General features: G+C 51.3%; 1 protein-coding gene across 1 annotated transcript; it reads left to right on the top strand.

Annotated features, from left to right (window-relative positions):
• The first annotated feature begins 1071 nt into the window (after positions 1-1071).
• On the top strand, positions 1072-19272 carry ISX (intestine specific homeobox). Its single transcript, XM_032347724.1, is given in 6 exon segments — positions 1072-1083; positions 1369-1408; positions 1411-1605; positions 16181-16332; positions 17951-18064; positions 18948-19272. Coding segments are annotated over 6 exon segments (753 nt in total). The 3' UTR covers positions 19188-19272.
• The last annotated feature ends 918 nt before the right edge of the window (positions 19273-20190 follow it).

The raw sequence follows: 20190 nt of genomic DNA, 5'->3' as shown, positions 1-20190 counted from the left end.
CTTGATCTGGGCCTCGGTTTCCCCACATACACCGTGAGAACGCAGAAGCGTCTCCTGCTCTGATATTTGCAAGCCCAGGGAAGCATGTCTGACAGGGACCGCCCACAGGCTGACACCCAACAGAGAGCACCCTGGCCCAGCCTCCAACCTCCACGTGACCCATAAACTCTCCTAGCTGAGCAAACACGTTTTATTGGGCCCGGGGACACTTCCTGGCCAGCCTGTTTCCATCCCTCATCCTGCTCGCACCTAGCCAGTTCCCCAGCATGGCACCTCCCCAGGCCCCCCAGCCCATCCTTCAGCTCCGCTCTGCTCCCTGCCCCTTCCCCCCAACACCTGCGTCCCCGGCCTTAAGGAGGGTGGAGAGTTTCTTCTCTTATCAGCTCCTCCTCCCTGATTACACAGTAATTGGGAGCAGAATTCCCGGTGAGGACAGGTGGATGCCTTGTCAGCAGCCAGCCAACAGTTTACAGGACAGACTGAAAGGGTTCCCTCGGTGCTATCTGGGGGGCCACGTAAGGGGCATACCAGCTGGGAAGAAGCAGGACACCAAAAAGGACACCAAAAAGAAGGGAGAGTCACGCTGGGCCTGGACGCTCTGGAGAGGCTTGTGAAGTGAGGCCAGGGAAACCGGAAGGAAGGCCAGAGAAACCGGCACTCGGTCCAGCCCTGACACGGACAGCCAGCCTGTAGTGCTTGGAGACCCTTACCTAAGCCTGCACCTGCCGGACGGCAGAAGCCCAGGCACTCTGGAAAGCCTATTTTGGAGTCCAGAAGCAGCAGAAATTGAAGTCCAAGAGGGTTTCTGGAAACACCTTTCAAGGCTGCAGGTGGCCCGGATCGGAGTTGGCCTCCTCGGGCCCAAAGGTGGCACTCCAGCCTTCTAGAAGCTGGCCAGAGCCGTCAGGCCAGGGCCACAAGCCAGAGAAAAGACAAACGTGGACGTTCCTCTTCCTTCCAGCTCTTTAGCTTAGACGGCAGTGACATCAGGGATCCCGACCTAGCCCAGGGATTTTGAAAGCAACTACCCCAGAGAAGACCTTTGGCAGTACAACCAAACCCAGCGTGGCCATGGCGGCTCCCGTGACATCAAGTCTGCAAGAGCTCTGAGCCCACGGGCCTGGGATACAGCCCACTCCAGCTCTCCCAATGTGACCTGCCTCCTGGCGGGGGGGGGGGGGGCAGTTAGAATAGCCCATGGGAGTCCGTGCAGAGACCGAATCGTGCTTGGATAATCTGACATGAGGCTCCCCGTGCTCCACCTCCGCTTGCCCTTTTGATTCCAGAAGTTCCAGGGGAGGAAGTACGCTACCCTCCACCAGCTTCGCCCTGGGCGCACACAAGGTCCCCTTCTGCCCCTCCTCACAGCCACCCACTGAGTGCCCCAAGGCAAGCCCTGCCCTCTGCAGGGTATGGAGAGCAAAAGCTCGGGGTGCTGTGAGGCCCCCAGGAAGCTGGGACTGTCCTTCTCCATTGAGGAGATCTTAAAGAGGCCCACCGAGAGGAGCCATGTGGTCAGGTCGGAAAGGGCAGGTGAACAGGACACTCGGCCAGCAGCAGCTGTGAGCTCCGGACCAGAGAGGCCCCCGCAGGCCCAGCCGCAGGGTAAGTGTCTTCTGGTCATTTCTTTTCCATTCCGAGGGCCCCAAGAGCCAGCTGGGCAAGGAAAAGGTGCTCCATTTCCGTAGAAGAAAGAGCCCCCAAAATTCAAAAAGAGATCAGGTGCCGGGCCAGTCCCTTTCTGTCTAGCCAGGGCTTGGGTTTTTCAGCGGCAGAGGCAGAAACACGGGCTTGCTCCCATCAGCAGGCCACAGCTAAGAATGCTGGCGTCCATTTATTCTCATGGCATCCCCGTGGCGGTAGGGGCTGTCCTGGAGTCTCCTCTTCCCTGACCGGAGAGAAGCATGATTATCGTAATTGACAGACAAGGAGACTTGGCTGCGAGAGAGACAAGGTGCAGGATGTCCCCACATCACACAGCTGGAGAGCGGGTCCTGGCTCTGCCTGCCCCCAACCACCTACCTGCTCAGTCCGACCCAGTCTTCTTCGTAAGCAGAGTCCAGCCCATACGTCTTCCCACAGCTGAAGCTGGGCCTGGGATCGGCCCACCCCGATCCCCTTCCCAGGCCAGTGGCCCAGCCCGGGGCCTGTCCCCACACAACAACGATGAGGCAGACCTCACAGCTGTCCTTGAAACCAGTTTGAGGAAGGGCAACAAGGTGGACACATGCACCTGCTGCGAGGCAGGAATCCTCCTCCGTGTCACTCTCCGGCGTGCCCCGGACTGCGGCCTGCCCTTGGGAAGGTCCCTTTCTCTCTGGTCTCAGATTCACCCTCAGGGAATTGGTTGAGTGAGGGAAGAAGAAGGCAGCTAGGGTGGTCACGAGGGTCTGCTGAGGCCTGGTTGTCGGTGAGACTGGAGTATCTCACTTGTGGGGTCCCCAGTTCTCTCTGCTTTCAACCCCTTGAATCCAAGGACAGGCTGGAAAGGCAGCTCAAAGGAGCCCAGGATGCCTCCTCCTACCATCACCAAGCTCTGCTCCCTCCCCCAAGTTCAATCTCCCAAGACAGGCTTGTGTTCAGTGCAGGCAAGGGGGAAACCCTGGAGGGCTGCCTGTCCCCTGGAGCGGAGTCTATCATGGGAAAAAGTTCAGCTTCATTTCTGGAAGCTCACTAATATCTTCCAGTGAGAAGAATGAGCAATAGAGTCTAACCTGACTCTCTCCTGCTGCAGCTACATGAAGTCTGCGAGTCCCCTCTCTGTCCTAGAGAGAGAGAGAGGTGGGCAGGGGAAGAGGCAGAGAGGGGGAGAGAAGAAAGGAGAGGGGAGGTCCGATCCCCCCACCAGGGAAGCTTTCCTTCCTCTAGTCTGAAAATGGTGATGGCAAAAAGGGAGCCAGTCATTCTAAACCTCCCCCTGAAGATGCTGGCACTCTCCAAGTCCGCTATCCTGTTGGACGAAGAACAGACCATCTTGTAAGGGTTTGTCGAAATAGCACACATCAGGATGGGTAGTGCCTTGTGGCTCGCGCAGCACTCCGCTGTCTGTTGCCCACGTAACTGCCACAGTTGTGAGCCCCAACTTATAGATGAGGGACCCGAGAAGAGCAGTCACCCGCAGAAACCACGTGAGTGTTAGCACTGGAACTGAACCCCGGTGGCCTGCGACGGTCCACGCAGACTATTCCTGAATGCGGCTTAAATCTGTACATCTCCTGCCGCATTCCCAAAAGGCCAGTGAAGATCCTGCTGGTGGTTTCCAAAATGCGTTTGAGGTCTACGCAGACAGCTTATTTATGTCAACAGTTCTGTAATGATTCCTACCCTAACCTTCCATTTCTGACATGTGACACCGGTTATCCGTTTATGGTCATGATGGGAGGTTTTCTTTTAGAATGTATTTATTTATTTAGGTAAAACAAAAAGCCTACTTGGGAAAACGCTGAGCAGATAATAATAGGGATGGGAGGTCACCGTGTCAGAAACCACAAAAGCAACTTGCAGACGTTGCCCACGAGCCAGAGACGTTGAGACGCTGGGCGTGGAGGGTGGGGAGCCAGACTCCAGAAATCCGGCCTCTGAGAACCCGTCTGGTACTGCTAATTCACAGGAGGACCTCGGGCAAGCTGCTCCCCCACCCAGGCCCCTGTTTCCCCATCTGGAGCATGAAAGAGCAGGACCAGAATATTCTTAAGGTCCCTCCCAGCTCAAACATGCCATGACTGATTCCATGGCAAACTGGTGGCTGGAAAGCCTCGGTGGTGTCACTCGTGGTCCTTTTCTGGCAGAGCCTTCCTCCCCGCAGAGAGGGGTGGAGGCTGTCCGTGCCAGGCAGGAGCAGGGTAGCCAGGAGCTGTGGGCAAGAGGGCAAATGGCCTCCGCAGGATCTGTCCTCTCTTCCCCACCCCACCCCACCGCCGCCTTCCCAGGAATCTGCATTCTGGCAAACTCTCCCAAATGACCCTGATATAGGTGGTCCGAGGACCACTCTTGGGGGAAGCTGAGGCCCAGGGAGGCGAATAGCTTGTTCCGAGCTATGCGCATGTGTGGGGCCAGCTCGGTCACCCAGGCCAGGACCAGCGCCAGGACTCTCTCACTTCTCATGGAGGTGACCCTCATAAGGGGTTGGACCCTCCCACATATCAAGCCAATGGAAAAATCCAAGAAGGTCTCCCTACTTGAAAGGATGCCGAGGCCAGGGGTCCACTCACTCCTGAGAGAGGCCGCCCCTCCACCCCCCAAGCCCAGGACCCTCCAAAGTCATGGGAGGACCAATCACAAGGAAGCCAGACCCGGGGAAAAGAGAGGGCCTCTGTGCCACAGAGGACACTTTGCAGGGAAATCATGATGCCTGGGGCAAAGGGTAGGGAAAGATGAGGAAAAAAAGCCACTCCAATGGGTAACCAGGACAGGGCTTCTGGCTGTGGGGGGCTCAGCTCTGTTCTCATCCATCCTTGACCCGTTCAGTCCCTCCCCAGATGACTGCTGGGTACTTAAGCCAGCGGGGCTGGACACTGAGGAGATAAACAAAGCCAACCCAGTGACCATCCCCCTGGAGCAGGGGTGGGGTCAGCAGCTTGAGAGTCCTGGTGACATCCCCTCCAGGCAGTGCTTGTGTGGTAGAGCTGGCCATGGGTAGATGGCATCCTTGGGTTTTGAGGGAATCCTATTGCCATGGTCAGCAAAGTTTTTCTGCAAAGGGCCACTGAACTCTGCCTTCACGAGGGAAAAGTCAACAATGTGTGACTTAGTGGGTGTGTTTGTGTTCCAGTACAACTTTATTTATAAAGCCAGGAGAGGGCCAACTGGCCTCGGGGTGCAAATGACCAACACTGAACCCCTTAGTGTGACAAAGTCCTTCACAGACCTGTCCTGCTCCCTTGAGCTCACCCTCCAGGCACACAGAGCAGCCTGACTTCTGATTTTTCCCTCCCTTTAAATGCCTCCACACCTTTGCCCTTCAAAACTTCTGCTCCTCCTCCCCTTCTCCTAGCTCTTTTCCTGTTTCTTTCTGCTCCTCTCCCACGCCCACCCCTTCCCTTCCTGGTCCTGTTGTGGCAAATCACCACCATAGACAGAGTGGCTTAAAACAACAGAAATTGACTTTTATCGGTCTGGAGGGCAGAAGTCTGAATGAGCCCCTGGTTTTCCTCTTTTTCTTCTCTCTTTCCCATCCTCCCTCCCCAACCACCTCAGTCTGGAACCCAAGGAAGCAGCGTTGCTCTGCTCCTGGTCCCGGGATTTGGGAATCCAGGCTCCGGCTGTGGCCAGACCCATAAGTGTCTCATTGCCTTGTGATGAACAGCTCTGATACTCAGAGAGGTACACCCAGGGGCTCCCATCAGAGCAGACAGGAGTGGTGCAGAAGGAGGAGAGCTAAAACCTGGAGTGCCCCAGGATAAGTATGGTTTTGGTCACCCCTCAGCCTCTCTCAGTCCCTGCCACCAGAGCCTCACCCTAAGGAGACCATGGAGACACTCCTCTAGGGCATCGGGAGGCTGATTCTAGAATTGAGAACCTGGCTGAATGTTAAGCCCTGTAGCAGTACAGGGAAGAACAAGGCTTGGTCCCAGCTTGCAAAAAAAAGCATTGTCCTCCTGGGAGCTCCCACAAAAAAACAGACCAGAAGGAAAAATTGGAGCACAAGGGATTTATGTGGGACATGTAAGGACACAGCACAGAGGTAGTGAAATCACACAAAGAAGGCATGTGTGATTAAGCCAGTGACCCCGGTGGGAAACTGAAGCTTAAATCCTTTGGGAAATGGAGCAACCATACTCCTCAGAATTATCTGAGCTTTTGAGTGCAGAAATACACATCCTGGCAGTCGGAAGTTGATCTGGAGCACAGAAAGCTCTGAGGGCTACAAGCAGGGCACTGACAACACTACTCTAATGATAGGACACAGAACATCAGAACCAGGAGAAATCAGAGCAGACAGAGGACACACAAAGCCCTGGCTGTCATTTAAATTTGATTTATCCATTGTAGTCCACATCCAGGCAAGCGTCAAAGAGTGACTAAAATCCACCGAGTGGCTGGCATATCTACTGCTGCACAAGGAATTATCCCCTCACTCAGTAGCTTAAAATAACAATACACATTAATTGTCTCACTCAGAGTCTGTGGACCAGGAATTTGGGAGTGACTCCACTGAGGAGCTCTGGCTCAGGGTCCCTCATGGGATTGCAGGAAAGATGTCGTATGGGCCTGCAGTCTCCTGAAGGCTGAGCCAGAATAAAGGATCGGCTTCCAAGGTAGGCACTCCACGGCTGGTGAGTTGGTGGCAGCTCAGTCGGCTGACCAGGAGACCTCAGTTTCTTCCTATGCAGGGCTCTCCCCTTCCCACTACAGTGTCCTCCCAACTGGAGGGGTCGTAAAAGGGTGTCCTTTAGGTCCTTTTTACGTCCTTTTGTGTCCTTTTACGACCCAGCCTGAGAAACTTGCTAGCAGCGTTCCCGTCGCATTCCCTTTGCTCTGTGAGCGACTGAGTAGGGCCATGTTAAAGATGAAAAGAATTCCTGGGTTGAGAGCCATCCAAGAATTTGCAAACATATCTTAAAGCCACCAGAGGTGCTTAGTTGGGAATGGGACGATGTAGAGAACAAAACACAAGCCCAGCCTCTGCCCGCACAAAGCTTCTAGTCTAGTAGGGACGACAAAGAGCCACCTGATTATCATAAGTGAAAGCAGAATGACAGCTGTGCTAAGTGCCAGGGAGAAGGTGACATGGTTCTGAGGGCCTATGACCTGAGACATTTAGTGCCGGCAAAGGCTTCCAGAGGAGCCCATGGTTGAGTGCAGTCTGAACACTGAGTGGGGGAAGGTGGATCCCCCCGTTCCATGCAGAGGGAGTCCCCAGGGCAAGGACTTAGTGTTGGACAAGATGTTCAAGGGAGCAAGGTGAGGGCTGAGAGCTGGAAAGGAGCCCAGCCATGCCGGACCATCAAGGACATTTCTGCTTTGTATCCCAAAAGGAATGAAGAGCCACCGTAGGGTTTTATGTGCAAAAGGTGCAATGATCATATGAATGAGAACTCTCCGTTCCAAATGACAAAAACCATCGGGTTCGCTGAAATAGAGAAGGAAATGTGTTGCTTTGAGGAACATTAAGAAGTAGTTTCTCATACTGAGCCAAGGGACAGGCAGGATCATAAGCGGGCTTCAGCCATGATGAGAGCCAGGATCAACACCACCATGTCCATCCAGCGGCTTCTCTGTACCCGCTCAACTTTTCTCCTTCCCAATGACACCCAATCACTCTGAGAGTTTTATCAGCCTCCAGCGACTTCCCACAAGTTCTCTAAAGTCCCACGTCCAGGAGTCCCAGAGGAAGGACCCATTGGCCGGGCCTGAGTGAGATACTCACCTCCAGACCAGTCAGCCGAGGCCGGAGTGGGTAGCCGAGAGAAGGGGGTGTGTTTGGGCCGTGTCTGGAGGCTTCTTCTTGCTGATCCTCGTCTTCCCTCACACTGTTCTATGCTGGGATGATGGTTTCTCACTTCAGGGCCCTTATAAGCCTTCATAGATCATCTTCAGTCTCCAGACCTAGAACTCTCTTAAGTGTTTCTGTTTGTCTCTGCTCTTTAATCAATGGGGTGTTCCCAAAGAGTTTTGCCTCCCCAGATGCCCCTCAGAAGGTAGCAGTTGTTAACCCATTTTCGGCTAGAAACCGCTTTCCCTGCCGTTTACAGGGCCCATGGCTTTGCACACCTCTCATCTGAGCACCCTGCAGCCCTGCACTTGGGTTGGCCATGAAGAGAACAGTGAACTTCCTCACCCAAGCTTGGCGGGAAGGGTAACTAAATATGATCTCCTCATTGCCTAGGGGCTAGTTCTGTGACACTTCCTGTGTCCTAGCATGAAACACGCTCCAGCTGCACAGCCTGTGAGGTCCAACTACGCCCCGGCATTGCCACTAGTACAGATTGGAAAGAAATGGCCACAGGAGGGGAGGACGCTTACGCACGCTCTGAAAGCCCGTGAAAATAGCCCCTTGCCGCCCCAGGTCTCAGTACTCACACCATCCCCCTCCACGTGTGCGTCTCACCAGACCTACACACGCTGTCACGAGAGTCACACCATGACACAGAGAGACTGTGTGAACCTGACCATGTGTTCCGAGAACAAGGACAAGGGAATAATGAACCGTCTGAGGCCTTCCAGGAAGGCTTCAGAGAGGAGGTGACCTCTGAGATGGAGTCAGGCAGAGAAGGGGAGAGGACACGGCAGGCAGAGGGAAGCACGTGCGGGAAACCCGAGGGAGAAAAAGGAGTTGAGAAACAGGGAAATCCAGCGTGGCTGGCGTCTAAAAATCCTGGAGCAATGGCAGAGAGGGGATGGGAGATCAGGAGGCTGTAGGTCAAGTGCGCCAAGCCGGGAACTTTGACCCTTATTTACGTACATCAGCATCTTTAAAACCTATGTTCGGAGGAGTGGCGGGCTTCCAGAGATGCAGGGCCACAGCTGCCTCGGACAAAGGGGAGCCAAGCAAGCTGCACTCCGGGGGCCCCCACATGCATCAACAAAGGAGCTCTGCCGCTATCTGTTGTGTGGGGCTCCCCACACAATTCCCTTTAAACAAAGGGCACACCTGCTTTAAAAAAAAAAAAAAAAGATATACAAATGGAAAGTGCAGGGGAGTGTGTGTGTGTGTGTGTGTGTGCACATTGGCTGAGATCTATACATAAAAAGCATGAGAGTAAGTCTGTGCACAAGAAAACTAACAACCCTGCTCTGCTGAGAGAGCCCTCGCAGGTCCTCCCTGGCCGTCGGCAAATCTCCACCAAGAGGCTTCCCAGTGGTCTTCAGGCCAGTTGTCGCCCTTAGTGATCTCTTTATTTTCGTGTCTTCCCTCCCTGGCTGTATTCTCTTTGCTGTTTTTTATTCATGGAAATAATCCATGTATATTATCGAAAAATAAAAAACACAGTTAAACAAAAAGAAGGTGAAAAATGTAGCTGTAACTCTACCATCTCATCGTCTAGCATTAACCACCATTAACATTTGGATAGAAAGATACGTAAGCACAAAGAGAAAAGCTAAGAGAGATTTTTGTTTTTACAAATGCAGAGGCTGATGGTGCAAGCCAAAAGTGCTCTTTACTTAAATTTATTTAAAAAAAAAAAAAAAAAGGCTGTTTCTACAGAGATTCACAACAGACCTTGCAGAGAAGGAAGGATTGGATTGATTTGAGCTTGAATAGATGAGTATCTGGTGATGTGTCATTTGGTGATGAGTATTCACCAGACAAAGAAAGAAGACAAGTATTCTAGGCAGGGGGAGCTGTGAGACCAGGCACCTAGAGAATAAAAGGGCATGACCAATTTGTGGAATCTAGAAATGATCAGGTAGAAAGATGATTCGGGAAAGGGTGGACTTGAGGAGCCTTGAATGCCATGCCAAGGAGTTTTCCTTGTATGCAATGATCACCAGGGGAACTGTAGGAAGTCCATGACCAGGCTAGCAAGAAAAGCCCAGCCCAGGTCTACCCTGGCAGGCTTCTGCCTTGTACCCTGCCCATCATGTCCAGGCAGTGTCCCCAGCCTGCAGAAAGGCTCCAAAGTGTGCCCTGGATCCCCTCCATGCTGCATCCACTGAACAAAGTCCATTTCCAGAACCTTCCTCCAGTGGCAAAGCCCCCCAGGGCCTTTAGCTGAGCAGCCAGGGCCAATTAGCAGACCGAGGAGAAAGAGCAATCAGGGGAGGGAGCCGAGCGCAGAGAAACATCGGTTTATAATTAGGTGGCCTAATCACCTGTGTAAATTGTGTATTTCTTATGATCGATGTGCTAAACGGCTCAGGTTTAATTAAGTTCTGCTGACTCGTTCTCTTTGAAGACCCACTGAAGTGTGATTCACAGCTCACACAATTAATAACAGGGAGAGGAGAAACTTGAAAGGGGCAGCAGTTTTTGCCACCTTCTTCCACCCTCTCCCCACCCATCCTCTGCCCTGCCCTGGTGCCCTTGGCCCACCGTAGTGGGTGGGCTGCACCGTGGCCACCGGCTCCTCAGCTTCCGTGCCAAGAACATGGTCAGGAGATGCTGGGCCTGGACAGGAGCTTAAAGATTTTATCACTCCCAATCCAGTGCTCCTTCCAGAGCTGGGAAAAGGGGACCCAGTGACCCCATCAACCTCCCCTCTGGAGCATTTGGGACATCCCAGTCCTTCCTGATGATCAAGAACCTCATCCAGTGCCTAGGACACTCTCACAGTGAGCTCCTATTTCCAGCGTCTCATTGAATGAGGTTCCTTCTGGTTCCAAAATTCCATAGGCCAAGTTCTGTGTTCTACATTCTTCTCTGCTCCATATCAGTCCATGCTGTTCTGACTTTTCTCACCTGCCTCCTCTCCCTTATCATCCACTGTGGTCTGTAACCCATGTCTGCCTCGCTGGTGCCTCCCACCCCTTTCCTGGAGCAGCTTCCACCTGCATCTGGAGGGAAAACTAAAGAGTGGCCTTTCATCTCTCCTTAGTCAGCCTCTCAGATACTTCTCAGAGATGTGGGCCTGGCAAGTCCACCCTTCTTCTTGTTTACCCTAAACTTCCCATTTCCCCAATGCCATCAGAATTGGTGCCCCAAGAAACTGAATTTTTATTTATTTTATTTTATTTTATTTTATTTAAATAACCACATGGAGATGGTAGCTACCATTCTAAACATTGCAAACCTAAGGAGCTAAACTTTTTTTATAATTTTTTATTTTTTATAAACATATAATATATTTTTTAAGGAGCTAAACTTTTAACAAAGTCTTGCCTCTGGTCCAAACCTGTTTTCCTGAAGCCAGGTCCAAGTCTATCTGACTCCTCCCAAACTGCTCTTCTGGTTCAGTCTCATGAATTAAATTTCAGGGAGCCCCAGTCACTGGGAGTGGTCTCAGCCCCAGGACCCTTCCATCCCTACCACTCCTTTTAATAGTCCTCCAATTTGAGGTCAGTCTAGACTAACATCACAAAAAGGGCTGGGGGACAATCAGTGTTGACTATGGGCACTCCAAGAACCCACAGCCAGACTTGAGAAAGAAACTTTGGCACCCTGAGTCCTGCAAGGTGGTGGGTTTGAGGCTCAGCCTCCATCTCTTCAGTGGTGTGGATTTGGGATGTGTCTGTTTATTCCCTGGAGAAGTCACTAGAGCCATTGGACACACACACATGCACACACACACACACATTCATTACCATCATCATCACTATCATCAACATCATCATCATCACCATCATCACCACAGTCATCACCATCACCATTACCATCATCACCAGCATCATCATCACCACCACCAACATCCTCATCATCACCATCATCACCATCATCAACACCATCATGACCACCATCATCATCATCATCACCACCATCACCATCATCACCATATCATCATCACCATCATTTCTCAAAGACAAACATCTGAGAATGTGTAGCTCAGAACTAATATGAAAACATATTTTTCTTTTTTTAAAATATTTTATTTATTTATTTGACAGAAAGAGATCACAGGTAGGCAGAGAGGCAGGCAGGGCAGGGGGGTGGGGAGCAGGCTCCCTGCTGAGCAGAGAGCCCAATGCAGGGCTCAATCCCAGGACCCCGAGATCATGACCCGAGCTGAAGGCAGAGCCTTTAACCCACTGAGCCACCCAGGCGCCGCTGAAAATATATTTTTCTAACTGACCAGCAATTTGCCAGACGACCCACTCTCCACAAAGTCAGAGGTCACTTATTATGCAGAAAAGAAGTAGATCCTTTCTTTCTCCAAATTATGCCCTCCAGTCCTGCCAGAAATAGGGAAAAGCCACATGTATCTTAAAAGTTTCTCCTTTAGTTACACAAATGGAAGCATTGAAAAAATTATTCTATTAAGGAGTCTATTTTTAGTCATAAACCCTTGTTTGCCTAAATTTCCTTCTGGAGAGAATGGAGAAGGTGGCTTCTTTTTCTCATCATCTACATTGTTTCTAATCCTCTGTTCTCCATGATGCTTGCTTTCCCATGTTCTGGTTCTGCACCCTACATTCTCTGTCCAGGATCCCCTATTCCATAGCTCTGTACTCCAAACTGTCCCAGACACCACAGTTTGCCCAGGAAACCTGGAATCTTCCATCCTGTGAATTTTTTTTTTTTTTTGCAATGTCCTATAGAACTGCACAGTATTACTATCACCTAAAATGCTGGCCTTGTGATTGAATGAGCGTGATATTGTCGACATGGCTTGTTCGTTTTTGTACTCCTGCAGATAGGCCCCCAGTGCCTACAAGATGCTGGGCACAAAGGACATGTTCCTTAAGACTCAGCAACGGGTTGACACTGCCATCTCTCTCTGTATCAATTCTTACTGGCTTCAGTTCTACCCTTAAACACACTGCTAGCTCTAAACATAGAATAAATATCTCTTCTTAAAATTTTTTAAAATAAGGTAGACCTGGGAGGGCAAAAGAGATAGGGAAGGAGCTCTCTCAAGTCCAATCAGGTGGTTCACAGTCCAAGAGCTTATTCTAGCAAATGATAATGTTTGAAACTTCACTGTCTGTGACTCCCAAGAAGCTCCCAAGAGTTATCGAAATGAGTCAAAGTCCTCTGAGGGAAGAGAAAATAATTAACAACAAGCTTGAGGGGTAACAGAGAGGGATGAGACCAAAGGCAGACTATGAGATGACATTTCTACCACTGAGGTCAATGGGCCTGGTTAATCCCAGAGATTGAGGAGTAGCTTCAGCTGTAGGAGTAGCTTCTCCTCTCTGGCCCTCGCCTTCCACCAAACAAATGGTTCCCTAGGCAGGCCCAAGGTGAGGTGTTTTAGGTCATCCAACCTCCACCTGAAGAGAAAGAGAATTATAGGATGTCAGGGTGTATTTGGGCTGCTCTCTTCACCCATTGCACAGATGGGGAGACTGAGGCCCAGAACGTAAATGAAATGTGGCCCAAGTTGTAGAATTCAGGAATAGAGCTCAGGTCTCCTGATGTCCATTTCCGTGGGTTTCCTTCTAACAAATATTAGGATAAATAACAAGTGTGCACACACACCACACACACACACACAAGACACACATGCACACACACCACACGTACACATACACATATACACACACCACACATGGATGCACACACACACACTCTTCGGTTGTTAAACAATCACAACTAAGATCCACTCTTTACCCAATGTCTACTCCAATTCATAGCCTGTAGTGCTTTTACCTCGTCTTTTGGGGGGGTGAGGAGGAAGGTGAGCTGCGTTCGAGAAAGGAGACCTCAGGAAGATTTCAGACCCCCACCCTCCTTTTTAGTCATCCCATCTGGCCTGTGACATCTGACATTGATCCCCAAAAGTGAAGGGGGTTTGGGGAGGGGTGGTTCTACCTTTCCCACAGTTCCTAGAATTACATCATGTAGACTTTGTTTGAAGTAAAACTAAGTTGAAGCCCTGTCCTCAGAAGTGCATGGTCAGGAAAACAAACCCACTACCACTGATTCCATCCTTCCTCCACCATCTGTGACCCTCGTCCCCTTCAGGACGTACAGGGAAGGCTGCACATGGGAGATCTTCCTTACGCTTCATGCTTTCCTGGTCCTTCTCCAGAGCGGCTGTCCCAAAGCCCTTCTTCATCCCTCCTGCCCTGACCCCTTCACCTCACTCACTCTCTGCTGGAGACCCGACTTCTGGTTCACCTGCCCCGAAACTCACCTGGTACCCTCACCTGTACAGCGAGTGTCTGCCAAGTCTCTCCCACAGCTGTCCCTTCCAGCGCCCCTCCAGAGCCGTCTCTCTCCCCTCAGTCTCCTGACGTGCTCCACGCTACTGTCTGAAACTTCTCCCCAGCCTCCCCCGCCACCTTCTAACACCTTCTCAATATATGAATGCTTCTCCTACTTACTGCTGTCACTTCTCCCCAACCACTCACGCCTTAATCCACTTTCATTCAACCTATATTTGTCAAAGTCTCTAGGAAGTGTCAGACGCCACACTGGGTATGTTTGGGCTACTGCAAACATAGGTCCTCATTCCTTGGCTTCTGCCATCATATTTCTACCCAAGTAGTTTTGCTCTGACCTTCAGTGTCCTCCTAAATGCCAAATTCAGGACCCCATGCCTCACATCCATCTTAGAACAAAACAAGCTAAATAAACATGCACGCATGAAATGCAGGCCAAGGTCAAGGTCAAGGTCCAACACCACACCAGGCACGTAATAGGTGTTTGATGAACACACTGATACCTTCTGACTTTTCTTCCTCTTCTCCCTCACTTGTTTTTAATTCTACGGACACTCCTTTCTTTCCAGAGCTCTCTTTCCCCCTGTTTCCTTGGGCACTGTTTGGGTCTGAGCTTCCTCTGGCTCAGATCAGCTTCCCCAGAAAACAGACTGATACAGAGATTTGCTGGAGAACATTTAGTGGGGGCTCTTCATGATGCTATCCTGTCCTTTCTGTTTTAGTCCTGGGAACACCCACTCTCTCTCCAGTTAGCAACTGCCATTTTTTCTCCACGTGCCCGGCACACCTTTGTGGACTTGTCTGCAGTGGCTGCCTCCCCTCCGCCCCCTTTCACTGCCCACTGAGCCCTCACTGCCTGTTCCACAAGACTGCTATGACCCTTCTCTGTCTCTGTTATAACTAATCTATCCCCAGCATAGACACAGCTGAGCCTCTTACTTGAGTTTCAGCACTGGGTATCCTCCTTTCCCTCCTGTCTCTGGGACCTGCCCGTTGTGGTGTCCCTCACTGATTTCTCTCGGCTCCCTTATGGGCTGCTGAGCCTCTGCTCAGTGGATGGGTCCAGGCTTACCCCCCACTTTTCTCTACATCTCTTCCTGCCTGAGTAATCTCAGCCAAATATACACTGACCCTTCCCAGATCTGAACCACAGTCCTGAGACCCACTTTGAGCTCCAAACATATATTCATCTGCCTACTCGAGAGTTGTTTTGAATACCCAATAGGCATTTCAAAATTTATCGTGTCCCAGCAGAATAGCTGATTCCCCATCACACACACACATGCACAGACCTGGCTTCCCGGGCCTGTGTTAGGACCAGTGTAGTTGCCTACAGTACTGCACAGAGGCCTAACACTTGGAGTCTTAATGCTCATGGTCATCTTGAAACTCTTAATAATTTTACGTGTGAAACTATGCTTTGTAAGTGAAGTTCAGTGGGACCAGAAAGCAAGCACTAGGGCCCTGAAGCCTTGACTCAATGCTCAGTGCCCCTCCTCCCACCACCCTTCCTTCCCAGCATGGGCTCTAGGCCACTTGTTTCCCCATCCCTACCCAGTGACGGATACTTCCTCCATCCTGTGTGATTCCAGTGATGGGAGGGATTTCAGGGTATGGATGGCAGGAGGTTCAAGTTCAAGTACACGTACCCTGGTGCCAAGTCAATGGGTGGGCTCTGGTCCCTGTGAGGTTTCACGCTCACCCTATTAGTGCCCAAGGGAGCATGACCTTACATGGCAAATTTAAAAACCTAAGCAAACAACAACAACAAAAAAACACACTGACAGGTCAAGAGAGACTGCAGAAGAAAATGAAAAGCTTTTTTTCCTGCTTTTTGAACAAGAGCACCACGTTTTCCTTTACATTAGGCCCCAGAGATTACGTAGTCAACCCCGCATGGACACAAGGCCAGACAGTTAGATTGGAAACAGGTTGTAAGGGACTGACTGCTGTGGAGTTCAGTTTTTACTTTGTAGACCAAGGCTGGCAAGTTTTTCCTGTGAAGGACCAGATGGTAATTATTTTAGGCTTTACAGGCCATATGGGTACTGTTGCAACTACTCAGAGCTGCTTGCGAAAGCAGCCATAGACAATACATAAACCAATGGGAGGGCTGTGTTCCAATAAAACTTTATTTACAAAAACAAACAGCGGGCCATATTTGACCCTCAGGCTACAGTTTGCCATGCCCTGTTGTAGACAAAGGCAAGTCATTGAAGGCATCCGGACACCAAAAAGGACAATCATGGGAGTTTCTAGAAAGTTATCTTGACCCCACTGTTTAGGATAGATCAGAGAGCTGGACCTAGGGACAGGATTTCTATTGAAAAATATTGCAAAATTCCGAGCAGAGGAGCCAGTGGCCAAGACTCTGTAGTGCAGCAGGGGTTGAAAGAATGAAATCAAGTAACACAAAAGCCTCATCAGGGTGCCAACAGCAAGATCACTAACCCAACTTGAGCCCTCTTCCATCCAGAGGAAAGAAAGAGCAAGCGAAGGGTCCGAACCACCTTCACCTCTGAGCAGCTGCATGAACTGGAGAAGATCTTCCACTTCACCCACTACCCGGACGTCCACATCCGCAACCAGCTGGCAGCCAGGATCAACCTCCCAGAAGCTCGGGTGCAGGTACAGCTGTCAGCCCCCATTCTCAGCCCCCAACCTCAATGCTTTGGGGTCCATGGGTGAGACCCTGTGGATCATGAACCCTCCAGGGCTGCCGCATCTGAAATTTCCCTTGAATACAGTCACATTTGCCAAATATTATTTCCAGGAAATGAGGTCACCGTAGTTACAATGTGGTGCCTGTCTTTGGGAGGTGGAAATGGAGCAGGGTGACATCAGTGATGGCCATCGGTATCTGCTTCCTGCCTTCCCTCTCCCCCTGGCTGTAGTTCCAGAACATCATTCACCATGTAGCCCCATTCACAAAATAGTTCTTGACAATCTAGACCAGTGGTCAGCAAAGACCAGTGACCTTTATCTGTAGAAGGCCAGATGGTAATTATGCTGGGTTTTGTGAAGCCATACGGTCACTGTCTAAAACATTACTGATGAGCTCTACAATTTGAATTTTGTGTAATTTGCACGTGTCACAAATATTCTTCTTTCTATCTTTTCTCCCAACCATTTAAAAACGTGAAAGCCATGCTTAGCTCACGGGTCATACAAAAACTGGTAGGAAGGCCAGGTTTATCCTGCTGGCCTTAGTTTGCCAACCCCTGATCCAGACCCCATAGGTGTCACTTTGAAGGCAACATAGAGAAGTGGAAAGGGCCATCCATGGTCCGAGATCTACTTAATCGAGAATCTGTCATTTGTTCCCCTTGGAGTGTCTGTGGTTAGAGATATAGTTGCCCCTTGTCATTTACCAGGGGCACACTCCCAATTTTGCAAGTACCCCCCTAGCAAATCCAAAGCCAATTGTGACACTGTTGGCTGGCTCTAAAACACTTCTCTACATCACTTTTTTTCCTTTTTCAATCAAATATGATGGACTCATTCCAGATTCAAAAATCTGAGCCAGGGCCCAGGTCAACATTTTACTCTTGATTTTATGCCATCCCACAATGCTTCTGGCTACGGACCACGGCCGTTTCAGACTTCTCCCTTTCCTTTCCCACTTAGAATCAGTCAGGAGCTGCATGGACAGCGCCTGCAGGCGCTGTGAAGCTCCCTCGGCAGAATGGCCAAGGACATATGCCCACGTGTCAGGGACAGCCAGGGCACCCGTGAAGACAGGGAGCTGCCAATATTCAACCTATAGACGCCAAGGGGCCCACAGGGGTTGCGAGCCCATGGCCTACCAGCAGGAAGCAGCCCACAGAGGAGTTTTATTTGATCTGCACAGCATTTTCAATCTCTAAAAATTGAGATTTCCGCCTTAGATACTGGGAGAGCCTGCAAGGCCAGGCTTGCATTTCTATAAGATCCCTGCTGGCTGAAGCTGAGATACTGCGCCCTCCAGGCTCTGTTCCCCCACAGACCCCACCGCTCCTCTTTATATGGCATCCAGCTGCTCCACTCGGGCTCGAGCCCCCAGCCCCGCAGGCACTGAAGGTTCTGATCTCTGGTCCCCTCTCAGAGGGCAAACCTCCTGAGCCAAGGAAATCCTGATGCTGTGGAGCTTTCTAAACTGTAAAGAGCCAGTCCCTGGGAAAGCGTCAGGATCATGCTTTTGTGGGGAAGGTACTGGGTGGAGAAAAACCCTGCGGCTGATCTCCAACCTGGTTTTCGCCCACCCCAGATCTGGTTCCAGAACCAGCGTGCCAAGTGGAGGAAGCAGAAGACCGGCAGCCCTGGGGCTCCACAGAAGCTGAGTGAGGCCAGCTTGGCCCCGGCCATGAACCCGGACAAGGCCGTGAGTGGCTGAGGCACTGAGGGTGACGGTGGGGTCCCTGTCTGCAGGAACGTCCCACCCAGACACAGAAGCGAGGAACCCCAGGGGCTCTGTGTACAGTAGAGGGTACAAGGGAGGCTATTCCAGAAAGAGCACAGCCTAGACTGCTCTGGGCGTCTTGGGACGTGGGACAAGCCGCTGCCCCTCTCAGTCCCCACGTCCTCATCTCTTGGGTGACAATCACTGTGCCTCTCCTTCCGGCGCGGACAAGCTTGTATTACTGGGCAGAACTTCAGAGTTTCAGGACCAAGCAGGCAGGGAGTAAGGGGCAGTGCCCAGAGGTTGAGCAAGTAGGCTCTGGAGTCAGACTGCCCAGGTTCGAATCTCAGCTCTGCACTTAACAGCAGTGTGGCCCGGAAGAGTCACTTCGCCCCTCCAAGGAGAGTAGTTATTCGATGAGGGTGAAATTGCTGAGACATGAAAAGCCTTGGCACCTAGGACGTGCACTCTGAGCATGGGCTGTCCGTGGGGTCCACGCGTGTGGGACAGTGTGTCAGACACAAAACAGCAGGCAACCAGCAGTACACAACATAGACGGTCCTGTGGTCCGAGGTTTGTGTATGCCCTCCGTGATGCTATGAGGTAGGATGTCTTTACTTCTCCATGTTTTGCTAATGCAGAAACTGGGCACCGAGAAGTAAAGTGACCTTCTCACCTCAAGCAAGTCCTATAAATGCCAGGATTAGGACTGGGTTTCCTGGCCCCCGGGGCACACATTTGTCCCCGACATTGTCCCCTACCCACCCTGAGTTACCCAAGTCCTGGGGGAAAGTTTGGGAAGCTGCAGGACAGCTCCAGGTGAAGCCTAGGACTCACTTCTCACCTTACCTTCCCCTTGTGACAGGGTCCCAGGATGCCGCCCTCCACTCAGCCCCTGCTGGCTCTCCCCACCGGGTGCTATCCACCAGCTCCCGGTCAGCGGGTCTCTGCCTGCTGCCCCGGCCAGATCACCCTCCTGCCATGCCACCTGTGGGAGACGCAGCCTCTCCTAGGCCCTCTCATCCAGCAGACCTGCGTCCCTGCTCTGTGCTGCCTTCCACCTGTGAACCCCAAATGGAACAGCCTCTGTGCCACCTCCACATAGAGATTGAATCCCATCTCACCAATGAAGCCACTCTCCCTCTCCAGGTCAAGAGAGGAGGCAGGAGGGTGCCCAGGCCTCTGGAGGAATCCACCTCACCATCCAAAGAAGGCCCATGGCCCAGAAAGCCTCTCCGAGCACATCCGGAGGAAGGTTGCTTCGGACTCAGCAGTAAAACGAGCAATACAGGAACTCTTGTGGCTCCTCCCAAGGTGGCCCTCTTGGCTCAGGAGACAGAGGCTGGGTGAGAACCCCAGATGAGTTCTGGACCAAGGAGGGCATTATCTTGCATTCCTTTTTCCTCTAACTCGCTGTGTGACCTCCAGCTGGTTACTCACCACCTCTGGACCTCATTTCTAACACAGGCATTTGGACAGGTGACTCCCAAGGGCCCTTCTGGCTCTTCCTCTGGTGAAGTGAACCACGGCAAGAAGAGAGGCAGAGAGGAGGCCAAGGAGGGGTCTCCAAGGAATGTCTCTTCATTCATTTATGACACTAGTATTGAGCACCTACTGAGTACTCTATAAATAGAACTGGATCCAGACACAAACAACGGAGGCTCGGCCCCCAGGAGTTCAGTCCAGTTGGCCCAAGGGGTTGTGCTAAGCTTCCCCTGCAAGCAGAATGTGTACTCGGTGACCTTGCCGTTGGCCCAGTGACCTTGCCGTTGGCCCATGCCTAACAAATTCTGTAGGGCTTTGATGTGAATGCACTAAGTGGGAGAGAAATAAAGGGAAAGGTTTTTTTTTAATTAAAACAAAATGTAGTGTCTTTTGGTTATCCTGCTGGACTGGGGAGGGATGTTGCATTTCTGGTCTGAATAAAGAATACGACAGTAAGCTCTTTCCAGAGTTCATTTCCCAGGACTAATGCAAGGGCCCAGCTAGCAGGCCAGCCTCCCTCCATTGTAAGGAGCCTAAGGATTCTGCTGATTCCTTGCAGCAAGACCTTGGGCAAATCACATGCCCAGTCTGAGCCTCAGTTTCCACATCTGTAAAACAGAGGT

The sequence above is a fragment of the Mustela erminea genome, chromosome 6, assembly GCF_009829155.1.
Source record: "Mustela erminea isolate mMusErm1 chromosome 6, mMusErm1.Pri, whole genome shotgun sequence".
Lineage (NCBI taxonomy): Eukaryota > Metazoa > Chordata > Mammalia > Carnivora > Mustelidae > Mustela > Mustela erminea.
The sequence above is the reverse complement of the archived record's forward strand: the minus strand, read 5'-3'. Positions and strand labels throughout refer to the sequence as shown.